Here is a 12,711-nt window from a genome sequence, read left to right on the forward strand (position 1 = left end):
TAGCTTTTCAAATTTTAACATTAGTCTAATGGAAGGGCAAATTTTATTTTTTCATGTTTTACATGCTTATGTCAGTAAAATGTGTGGCTCTCGTAATCCCTCCATTATCAGTTTATTCACTATTTTTTCCTTATCTTAGTTGTACAGGTCTCTCAATATCCGCGTGGCTTTGGTAGGTTTGGAAGTGTGGACCCACTCAGACAAAATCGTGGTCAGTCCCAATCCTGACACCACTCTGGATAACTTCTTGATGTGGCGGGGGAAGGAGTTGATATCAAAAAAGAGACACGATAATGCACAGTTGGTCACGTATGTACTCGCATGAGGCAGCAGAACTTGAAAAGCTGCTGTTGTTAATCTGATATCCAAGTCTTTATGTTTGTGGACCTCTGACCTGGGGAACAGTTTCTCAGATATAAAAGTTCTTTTTTTAATTTAATTTACGTAAAGATGGAATTCCAGGGATTCATCAAACAATTGATTGTGCTAATCATTGTGATTTAGATGAATCAAAGTTCTAACTATTCAGGCAAAAAGTTGTAGTTGGTATCTTGTCTGGGTGCTGTTTGGTTGTTCTAGGGAAGATGCCATACTCATTAGCTGTTTCAACAATGGACCTGCACCGTTATCATGTCAGATTCCCCCACCCCTCCTGACATCAAGATGGTGTTGGCCTCTAGGTCCATTTCCACAGTGAATGTAGGAACAATGTGGGATACAGCCACAGGAGCAAGAGAATTCTGCTTCCCACTAGCTTTGGCTTCCTTGTATGTCCTTTCTTTTGCTTTTACTTTGGGTCTGACTTCACTTGTCAGCCACGGTAGTCTCTTTCCAATTGAAAATGTCTTCTTATTTGGAATATATCTATCTTGCACTTCCCTCATTTTTCGCAGTAACTCCAGCCATTGCTGCTCTGTTGTCCTTCCTGCTAGCATCCCTTTCCAATCAACCTTGGGCAGTTCCCCTCACATACCATTGTAATTTCCTTTATTCCACTGAAATACCGACACATTGGAATTTAGTTTCTCCTCCTTAAATTTCAAAGTGAACTCGATCACTTCCCTAAGGGTTCCTTAAACTTAAGCTCTCTTATCACCTCTGAATCATTGCACAACACCCATTCCAGCACAGCTGATCCCCTCGTGGGCTCAACAACAAGCTGTTCTAAAAAGTCATCCCTTAGGCATTCTACAAATTCTCTCTCTTGAGGTCCAGTACTGTACTGGCCTGGTTTTCCCAATCCAATTTCATGTTAAAATCCCCAATGATTATCATGACATTACTCTTCTAACATGCCTTTTCTATCTCCTGCTGTAACTTGTAATCCACATCCCGGCTGCTGTTTGGAGGCCTGTATACAACTGCCATTAGGGTCCTTTTACCCTTGTCATTTCTTAACTCAACCCATACAGACTCTACACCTTCCGATCCTATGTTATCTCTTTCTAATGATTTAATATTATTTCTTATACACAGAGCTACACCATCCCCTCTACCTACTAACCTATCTTTCCGATACACCATATTTCTTCGGACATTCAACTCCCAATGGCAGCCATCCTTTAGCCAAGTTTTAGAGATGGTCACAATGTCTTATTTGCCAATCTGCAGCTGAATTTTGAGATTGTCCATTTTATTTCTTACGCTGCATGCATTCAAATATAACACTTTCAGTCCAGTATTTGTTGCTTTCTGTTTTAACTGTACCATACTGCTATTGCCCTGTAACTTATCCCACTGGCTGTGATTATGCTTCATCTCCTGTCTGTCCTTTCTATCATCTCTGTTGCCCGCTATCTTTGATTTATTTCTGTTTTCCCCTTTCTCAACCCTATCACTCTGGTTCCCATCCCCCTGCCAAATCAGTTTAAACCCTCCCTAACAGCTCTATTAAACCTGGCTGCTAGGATATTGGACCGCTTTGGGTTCAGGTGTAAACCGATCTTTTTGTTCAGGTTGTACCTACCCCAGAAGATGTTCCAATGATCCAGGAACCTGAAGCCCTGCCCCCTACACCAGTCTCTCAGCCACATATTAATATGCCTGATCTTGCTATCCTTGCACTCACTAGCACGTGGCACAGGCAACAATCCTGAGATTACTACCCTTTCAGCTTTCTACCCAAGTCCCTGAATTCTCTCTTCAAGACCTCCTCCCTTTTTCTACCTATGTCACTGGTACCAATGTGTACCAAGACTCCTGGCTGTTCATCCTCTCCCTTCAGAAAACTCTGCACCTGATCCGAGACAACCTGTACCCTGGCACCTGGGAGGCACCACACCATGCGGGTATCTCTGTCAGGCTAACAGAACCTCCTGTCTGTTCCCCTGTGACTATTGCATTCCTCATCTTCCTCTTTCCCATCTGCACCACAGAACCAGGCTCAATGCCAGAGACCCAATCGCCATGGTCGTCCTCTGTCATATCACCCCCTCCCACAACAGCATCCAAAATGAGATAACGATTACTGAGGGGGATGGCCACAGGGGTGCTATCTCCTATCTGAACTCCTCCCTTCCTTTGCCTGACAGTCACCCACTTATCTATCTCCTGCAGCCTCGGGGTGACTAACACTGGATTCTGCTCTGAACCATTAAATAAATAGACTGTGGGCTTGGTGAGATATGACTGGTTTTGGTTAGTGTATTACTCAACACAAAACAACCTTCAATGTTTGTATCTCTATATTTGCAAATGCCATTCTGTATCTAAAATGAACCATCTATCTTTCCAGTGGCCGAAGCTTCGATGGAACAACGGTTGGATTGGCGACTAAATCTGCCATGTGTTCCTATCAATCCGGTGGGGTGAACGAGGTACGTTATCCCTGCTGGAATGTCCAGTGTTCCCATTGCACATCCAGCTCCTTTGCCCAGACTCTGAATTGGGTTTAATATCACCGGTGTGATATTATGCCATGAAATTTGTTGCTTTGCAGCAGCAGTACATCACAATACATATAATAAAAATTATAATATTTAAATATCTAAATATAAAATAAATTAAATGGTGCAAGAACAGAGCAAAAAAAGAAAAAAAATAGTGAGGTAATTTACCTGGGTTCATTGTCCATTCAGAAATCCGATGGTGAGGGGAAGAAGCTGTTCCTGAAACTGAGTGTGTATCTTCAGACTCCTGTACCTCCTTGATGGTAGCGATGAGAGGGGGGCTTGCACTGGATGATGGGGCCCTTAGTGATGGATGCTGCCTTCTTGAAACATTGCCTTTTGAAGCAGGCCTCAATACTGGGGAGGTTACTGTCCATGGTGAGACTGCCTGAGTTCACTCCTCAATACTGGGGAGGCTACACACACAAAATGCTGGAAGAACTCAACAGGCTAGGCAGCATCTATGGAAAAGAGTAAACAGTTGATGTTTCGGGTCTGGACTCTTCATCAGTCTGGGTCTCAGCCTGAAGCATGGACTGTACTCTTTTCCACAGATGCTGCATGGCGAGTTTCTCCAGTATTTTGTGTGTGTTGCTTGGATTTCCAACATCTTCAGATTCTCTCTTGTTTGTGATTGGTCTTAATATTGTTACTTTGGGTATTCAGTGGAATCCTTGCAACTGATACAAACTAGCATGTTTTTAAATATCTGCTTGAAACTTGGTTAAAGATAACCAAGCTGCTTATCACTTAGAAATGTTACAATACTATTCCAAAGTGCAAAAAAGCAATGAAGACAATTACCTTTTGATGATCATCGGACCTCCGTATGCATTAATAGCCATTCAAAATCTTCTTCATTTTCCTCTCAAAATTGTTGAAAAAGGCGATCTTGAAGTGCACTTTATTTGATAAAATTGACAGCCATTAATACGGCAGCAACGGTGTCTTAGAAATGTCCTCCCAATTTTTTTGCAACAAAATGCTGATGTTGGATGACACAGTGTATACAAAAATTGTCAGGAATGGCATTTTAAACGAACAATAGTCTTCTGTTTCTTCCTACCATCAAAGCAGCACCATCTGTTGTACAAACCATTCTATTCTCCAGCAAAATATTGCTTTCCAAGAAAAAGCTCTTCTTCAAAAATAGTTTTGCCTTTGATATCTGCCTTGAGTTTTCAGGCTAAAAGCATTTCCTCACCGGCCTGAACATCATCCAAACATCTAACGTGTTATCAGAAGGGCTTACTGTATGATGAGTGATGTGGACTGGGCTCACTGGGCTGCTCAGCAGGGTGTGAATGGTGACTTGTGCATGGCCAGCAGAAGCAGAGATAATGATTGATAGGCCACCCCCCCCCCCCACCACCACATGCACAGGTTAAACTGTTTTGATGCCTCATTTGCATTCTCTAGCATATTTTCCCTTTCATTTCATTCTGGGCTCCAATTAAATTACATATAAATAACAAAGAAATGAATATATAAGTAATATTTCATTAAAACAGCAGACTTACCATGGTCCATTCAGAAACTCCCATGGTCACCAGTTTCTTGTTTTTTACTTATGGCCCCTACAAAATCCAATGGGGTCCTCTGGGGGTATCATATGACCCACATAGAGAACTAGTGGTCTGTGACAGGGTGAACCTTTCTCTAGCCTTTGGTGTAAATGAGAACATGTGGAGGTCCTTGCTGTACAGGGGAGCTGTCCAACAGCAAACAGGAAGCACAATGCAGTCAGACCCAGGTGGGGGCTTCTTCTCCCCCATTTTTTGTTACAACCCAGGAACAACAGCCGGTTATCACTGGGTCATGATTAGGAATGAGAAGGTCACAATCGTTGATTATATTCATGACTAGAGTTTAACTAGTGAGGAATAAATCTATTAATGGATCATGGTGAAAATGCCTTAGGCTAGAGAAAACCTATGCACTTTGGTAGAAAGAATAAAGATTTAGATTATTTTTAAATGATTGAAAATTTAATAATCAAAGGTGTAAAGGGACTTGAGAGTCCTTGTGCAAGATTCCTTAAAAGTTAATTTGCAGCTTGAGTCAGTGGTGAGGAAGACCAATGCAATGTTGGCATTCATTTTGAGAGGACTAGAGTTCAAAGGCAAGGAGGTAATGCTGAGGCTTTATAAAGCGTCATTATATCCATACCTTTATAAGGCCTCATTATATCCATACCTTTAAGGCCTCATTATATCCATACCTTTATAAGACCTCATTATATCCATACCAGATCACATTTAGAGTATTGTGAGCAGTTTTAGGCCTCATATCTAAGAAAGGATGTTCTGGCATTGGAGAGGGTCCAGAGGAAATTTTTATACTAATTATTCCAGGAATGAAAAGATTAATGTATGAGGAGCATTTGATGGCTCTGGGCCTGTATTCACTGGAGTTTAGAAGAATGAGGGTGGGGGGAATCTCATTGAATCCTATTGAATATTGAAAGGCTCAGAGTAGATGTGAAAAGGATATTTCCTATAATGGGGGAGTTTAGGACCACAGGGCACAGCCTCAGAATAAAAGGACATCTCTCTAGAACAGAGGCGAGAAGGAATTTCTTTAGCTGGAGTGTAGTGATTCTGTGGAATTAGGTATACTTAATAGCTTTGTGATTAGACAGGGCACCAAGTGTTACTGGAGAAGGGAAAGGAATTGTGTTGAAAGGGTACTTTTTATAATCAGCCTTGATGGAATAGTGGAACAGAGTCAATGGGTTGAATGTCTGAATTCTGCTCTTATGACTTTTGGAGAACTGATTGAAGTAATTTGAGTAACTGGATGGGTTTGTGAGGGAGAGAAGAGTGAAGTCCCAACCTGATGGGTGGCAGGAGTTAGGCTGGATAGGCAAGACAGCAGGGGCTACTTGGGACAGGACTGTGACCTCCCTATTGCCAGACATATCTCATTACGTTGTATAATACTGACAGTGTAAATTGCCCTCAGGACCACAACAGGAACCCGATTGGGCTGGCTTCAACGATTGCCCATGAGATGGGTCACAACCTCGGCATGTCTCACGATGAAGATTACAATACGGAATGTACCTGTGATACGAAGAATGATGGTGGCTGCATTATGGCAAAGAAGACAGGGTGAGACAGAGGTGGTGGAACCATCCATGTTTTAATTCTGTGTGGCAAGACAGTGGAATGTTTGATTTCCTTTGTGTTGTTAAGAAACATGGCCCTCGAATGGTTCTGCTGGTTAAATGCAGAGAAACCCCAGAATTAATTCAAAACCTGGTGTTCTGTGTAAACACTCTGGACTACCCAGGCACAGGGTCACAAGCCAGTGTTCCAGGAAAATACCATGGATACCAGAAGCGTGCTGCTGGATCTGGTGGTGTTGATCCAGAGGTTCCTTGGAAGTCGAGAATGAGGCAGAAACCTGTTGTACGGCAATTTGATGAAGTCTTACAGAAACAGAAAAAGGGAGAACAGTGGTGGTCGTCTCATGTTCACACCAGAATACGAGAGAACAACATTCCAGTGGTAACAATTAACTATAAAATAACCAGATTCCGGTGCGTGACCCCTGCCGCAGAAAAACTAAGAAGGTTCTAGCAAATACAGAATCAGCTATACTACAATTACTAGAAAATTTACTGACACATATATAGGTGATTATATAAAATATTATAAGCAAGCATAGGGAAGTTAAACTACAAGGCAATACCAGCAAAATAACAATTCTACACCATTATCCAACAACAGGTTCACAGGCCAGAGCTTAGCTGATTTTTGGAAGATTACTTTCATAGTGAAATTATTTTTGTTTACTGGGAGAAAGACAGTGAGAAGAGACCACAAACACAACACTGTGATGTAATACAGAACCCAATGCCGAGTAGGATTCTGTGCTGCAGATGCTGCAACGCTGTCAGCCCCTCTTCCCTCATTGTTCAATTACACTTTGGATATCTCAGTGGTTGTTTCCATCATAAAGCTTCAGTGCACCATTAGGACATCCCAAACTGTTTACAACCCACACAAAGTTCTGGAGGAACTCAGCATCTATGGGTTGGGGGGAGAAAAGTGGAGGGGAATAATACCCTTGACCAAAAAGTCGACAGTCTGAGTGACTGTTAATTCCCCTCCGTAGATGCTGCCTGACTTGCTGAGTTCCTCCAGCATTTTACACCATAAGACCATAAGATATACAGGATGAGCCATTTGGCCCATCGAGTCACCACTGCCATTCTATCATGGCTGATACAATAAATACCCTTTCAAACCCCATTCACCTGCTTTTTCCCTGTTATCTTTGACACCCTCACTAATCAATAGAGCTACTAGGACTTGATGTTTCAATCCCAATGATAAAGTCGGCACTCTCCATGTTGGCAGTGGCTTGAAGTGGTGACGAGAAGGGTAGCTACGTCATCGGGGTCATCAGGTGGGCACCCTCCTTCTTTGACGTTTCGTTGATAAGCCCACAACGTCTCCAGAGGGCTCAAGAACCTATCAATCTCTGCTTTAAACATGCATAATGACTTGGCCTCCACAGCTGTCTGTGGCAGTGAATTCCACAGATTCATCACCATCTGGTTAAATCAATTTCTCCTCATAGCTGTTCTAAAGGGACAGGCCTCTATTCTGAGCCTCTGCTTTCTGGTCCTAGATTCCCCCACTGTAGGAAACATCCTCTCTATGTCCACTTTACTAAGCCATTCAATATTCGATAGGTTTGAGTGAGATCCCCCTCCTAATTCTTTTAAATTCCAGTGAGTACAGGCCCTGAGCACAGCCTCCTCATACGTTAATCACATCATTCTTGTGAACCACTTTTTGTGCGCGTTGCAGTGTCTGCAGAATGTTTTGTGTTTGCAGTCCACAGAAAGCCTTTAAGGTGCAGTCACCACTGTAGTGTAGGAAGTGTGCATAGCAAGATCCCACAGGCATCAGTGAATACTGACCATGTAACTTGGTATTGATAATAAAATTCCTATCGGCCACAACACCATGGATCAATCACCTCCTCTCAGTAATTCAGCCTTCCATCTGTTTGGGGTAAACAATGAGCTTAGACTGTATTTGTACCTCTTCTTCCCTTGTGTGTTTTGGTTTTACAACCGTCAGTTTTGTTTTTACTAATGTAAGATGGTTGATTTGGATTTGTGCAAAGCTAGTTACAATACAGTAACTCACATACTGTTCCTGTCTGTAACGGTTTGCAGGATTGTCTTTCCCAAAAGCTTCAGCAGCTGCAGTTACCGTGAGTTACAGATGTTCCTGGCCACGGAGAGAACCAACTGCCTATTGAACAGCCCCACAGCTGACGAACTGTATGGAAGCCCAAAGTGTGGGAACCAGTTCCTGGAGCGTGGGGAGGAATGTGATTGTGGTACCATCCAGGTAAACTGGACTTGTTAAACATCCAATTCTTTTTCCACAAAATACTTTCAAAATCTAAAAAGTTTCAACCTTACATTGGTGTGATAAGTTACCAGACTTAAACCATATACAAGACTGGCAACATGGATTAATACTCTCACCCATCTTGAGTAAGCTTCAGAATCAGGTCATCACTGATATATGATATGAAATTTGTTATTTTGGGGCAACAGTACAGTGCAAAGACATAAAAATCTATAAATTATAAAAACAGTGTTCATGGACTGTTCAGAAATCTGATGGCCGAGGGGAAGGAGCTGTTCTGAAAACATTGAGTGTGGATCTACAGGCTTGTGCACCTCCTCCCCAGTGGTCAAATGAGAAGTGGGCATGGCCCAGAAGGTGAGGGTCCTAAACGATAGATGCCGCCACTCTGAGGTGCTGCTGCTGGTAGTGGGAAGGATTGACTGAGTCCACACCCCTCTGCAGCTTCTTGCAATCCTGTGGATTGTAGCCTCCTCACCAGACACTGATGCAACCAGTCAGAATATCCTCCACACAACATCTGTAGAAATTTGCAATCTCTTTGAACTCCTAGCAAAGTAGAGCCACAGGTGTGCTTTTTTCGTGATTCCATCAATGTGTTAGGCCCAAGAGGCCTGGAAACATGGAACTGCTCACCCTTTTCACTGCTGATCCCTCGATGGGGTCTGGTGTGTGTTCTCTTGACTTCCCTTTCCTGAAGACCACAAAGACTGATGAATCAAAGTCCATAATCAATTCCTTGGTCACTTTGGTGTTGAGTGCAAGGCTGTTGTTGTGATACCACTCAATCAGCTGATCTATCTCACTCCCTTATGCCTCTTTGTCACCAGATAAGATTTTGTCAACAATTGTGTTATTAGCAAATTTATAGATGTGTCTGAACTATGCTTAGCCACACATTCATGAATGTAGAGAGAGTAGAACAGCGAGCTCATCTCAACAGCATGCACTGATGAGCTGTACCAGTGTTGATTGTCAGCGAGGAGGAGATGTTATGATGCACCATCAATAACTCTCGGAGACGTGAGGCGAGATAGGCTTTTATTAGCTGGAAGAGAGCAGTCAGCAGCAAGAGACCATCACACAACATCCTGGAGACTGAGGGAGGAGCAGTGCCTCCAATCGCCTTTATACAGGGGTCAGTGGGAGGAGCCACTGGAGCAGTCAGCAGAGGGGCGTGTCCAGACAGGTATATGTATTTCACCACATGTTATTTCCGATCTGCCCTTACTGTGGCTTCCTGATGAGGAAGTTGCAGAGGGAGGTACAAAGCCCAGGTTTACAAGATTGTTGATTAGTGTTGAGGGGATGATGGTATGAACACTGAGCCTTAATCGAACAGTATGTTATGTAGTTTTCCTGAGTGCACTTGCTCACAGAAATGAAAGTGTTGATGCTTTGTCTGGGAGCCTGTCAGGTGGAAAATAGGAAACAAGATCCTTAGAAAAGTCTCTGCCAAGTGAAAATAAGCCAGAAAGCTTCACATTTACTGTGGCTCTGAGGCACTCGACCAGAAGTGCAGAAATCTCATCCTAATGTGTATCAAGAATTTATACACCAACTCCAACACGGGTGACCTGAGGCTACATCCCTTACTGGTTGCTGTTTTCATAACCTGAATCCACATTCTGTACTTTTTCACCCCTACTAGAAGTGAAAATTACATTGTTTTGGAGGTTTGTAAGTCCTTCATTGCTGTGTGTAATACTGTTTTGGTGTTGCTTTTACAGGAATGCACCAACCCTTGTTGCAATGCCACTACTTGCAAACTGAAGGATGGTGTGGAATGCTCAGATGGAGGATGCTGCCAGAACTGCAAGGTATCGATGCAAAGAATCTGTCATCATCACTGTTTACAGGAAGGATACGGGCACACAGATCTGAGGCAGGATATGATCCACCATCTGGGTGTGGCTCTGAGGTACCTTGCCAAAGGGCTGTAACCAGAAGCTCTGCTTTGGTGAATATTAAACTCTGTGGTGCATTTAGAAAAAAGAGGAGTTTCATTCTGTGCTTGTTGAACTGATTTCAAAGTATGTATGCAATATACAACCCTGAGATTTGACTTCCCACAGACAGCCACAAAACAAGGAAACACCATGGAACCTGCACAAAGAAAACATCAAACACACAACAACCAAAAAAAAGAACAGATCACGCAAACAGCAAAAAACAAGCAAATAACACACAGAATATTTGAAACAGACTAGGAATATTTAAGTTGAGTTCAGTTTAGCACTCTTGGCTGCAAAGCTAGTCCATCCTGATCAAAATCACACAAACAAGCTATTAAAAAATGAGTAATCAGAAACACATCATAACATAAACTGCAGAAAGCTCTATAAATGACTTGGACTCAGACTTGGAGTAACTATAGCAAGAGAGTTTTCTTTTGTCCTTGAGTTCAATATCTCTTCTGCAAATGAATATAAACTCTTCCAGAAACAAGGAGAATCCAAGGCCATTTTAGGAAGTTTTTTTCCCAAAAATATCTTACATTAAAAATATATCTCTTCTTAAATTGAGAAACCTCAATTTTTAAATTGAGGATTGTGCCCCTCTTACTGAGACAAAATATGAGATTAGCCCTGTAAATCAGTATTGTAATTTGTGTCTTAGCATAGAGTCACACAAACAGAAACAGTCCCTTTTGCCCATCTTATCCACGTCAACCAAGATGCTAACTAGTCCCACGAGCCGTGATGAAGAGTCTCTGCCCAAAATGTTGGCTTTTCCATAGAAGCTGCCTGGCCTACTGAGTTCCTCCAGTGTTTTTTGTGTGTGTTTTGGATCTCCAGCATCTGCAGATTTTCTTTTGTTTGCTCACTAAGCTAGTCCCATTTTCCCCTCAGCAACATACACACACAATGCAGGACGAACTCATCGAGTCAGGCAGCATCTATGGAGGGAAATGATCAGTCGACATTTCGGGCCGAGTCCTTTCATCAGGACTCACTGACCTGCTGAATTCCTCCAGTATTTTATGTATGTTGTTCAGGGTTTCCAGCATCTGCAGAAACTCTTGTGTCTGCTACTTGCCCTGTTTGGCCCACATTGTCTAAACCTTTCCTATTTGTGTACCTGTCAAAATGCCTTTAAATTTTGAGTATCTGCCTCAACAGCTCATAATCACCGTGTGTGTGTGTGTGGTGGGGAGGGGAGATGTGGTGGTTAGGGGGGAGATAAGTTGCCCTTTGGGTTCCTATTAATCTTCCACCTCTCACCTTAAACCTATGCCCTCTAGTTTGATTTCATTTCCCTGGGAAAAGTCTATGTTCATTCACACTACCTGTGTCCCTCATGATTTTATGCACCAATACAGGATCACCCCTCAGCTTCCTATGCTCTGGTTCACCATCTCTGAGTAACCAAATTCATCCAGGAAATGGAGAATAGTCTTTGATTAACAATGCAGCTCTTTGTGGTTGTTGGTTTAGTCAAATCCCAAAATGTGTTGTAATTCTCAGAATATTCTATAATGTCCTTGCACCTGAAATATAATCATCATGATGTGCACGTTTTTTAATTAGCAATTTCCCCATGATTCATTTGATTAGGGTTCTGATCAGTCGCGGGCAAGTGCCCACCACCCGCCCCATGCACAGTGTTTGTAAAACCATCCTTAAACATTGCAGAAATTGACTGCACAGGCTTGAATCTGTCTTCTAACCCCAGGGTTGTGGAATGAAGAACTAAAGTGTACGGGGTTTAAGGGGAAGAGGGGCAAGATTTAACAGGAACCCGAGGGCCAGTTTTCTTTTACACAAACGGTGTTATCTGTGTGGAATGAGCTGCTAGAAGAAGTGGTTGAGACAGCTACAATAACAACTTCTAAAAGACAGTTTGGCAGGTACGTTAATCAGAAATATTTAGAGCAGGGTTTCCCAATCTGGGGTCTTACTTAATGGTATTGGTCCATGGTATAAAAAGATGTTGAGAACCCCTAGATTAGAGGGTTATGAGCCAAATTCTGACAAATGGACTAGTTTGAATGGAGCATCTTGGTCAGTATTGACAGGTAGGCTGAAGAGCCTGTTTCTGTGTTGTATTAATCAGTGTCTATGGTTTTAGGAGAATAGTGGAACAGAATTCTTTCTCTGCTCAGCTTCTCTCTATCTCGCTCTTGTTTGAGTTTAATCATGCTGAAGAACAACTTCCTGGTTTATTCCATTAACTCTGGAATCATGTTTCCCACCAGGATCTTGTATTGTTGAGCAACATCAAGGTTCCTGGTCTGTTGGTGTTATAGATAAAGTAAGGTAATAGAATGGAGTCAATTCTTCACTCAGATTGCAAATGATCCAACAGATGGATCCAATCAGGTCCCAGTCTGGGTGTGCAGTATAACTAGCAAATCTCAATTCATTCAGATTATAGGTGATCCAACCAGGTCCCAGTCCACGTGTGCAGTTGTATCCAACCTG

The 12,711-nt window shown here is 42.5% G+C and overlaps 1 protein-coding gene across 2 annotated transcripts in view; it reads left to right on the forward strand.

The window, feature by feature from the left end:
• The window catches only part of LOC132379170 (disintegrin and metalloproteinase domain-containing protein 8-like), a 54,863-nt gene that overhangs the window by 21,917 nt on the left and 20,235 nt on the right, over positions 1 to 12,711 (forward strand). For both annotated transcript variants that reach the window (XM_059946821.1, XM_059946820.1), the window contains exons 9-13: positions 140 to 309; positions 2,735 to 2,816; positions 5,853 to 6,001; positions 8,086 to 8,263; positions 10,018 to 10,107. In XM_059946821.1, the coding sequence (XP_059802804.1) occupies positions 140 to 309; positions 2,735 to 2,816; positions 5,853 to 6,001; positions 8,086 to 8,263; positions 10,018 to 10,107 (669 nt within the window). The remainder of the gene's footprint in view (positions 1 to 139; positions 310 to 2,734; positions 2,817 to 5,852; positions 6,002 to 8,085; positions 8,264 to 10,017; positions 10,108 to 12,711) is intronic.

Source organism: Hypanus sabinus, chromosome 21 (genome assembly GCF_030144855.1).
Source record: "Hypanus sabinus isolate sHypSab1 chromosome 21, sHypSab1.hap1, whole genome shotgun sequence".
Classification (NCBI taxonomy): Eukaryota; Metazoa; Chordata; class Chondrichthyes; order Myliobatiformes; family Dasyatidae; genus Hypanus; species Hypanus sabinus.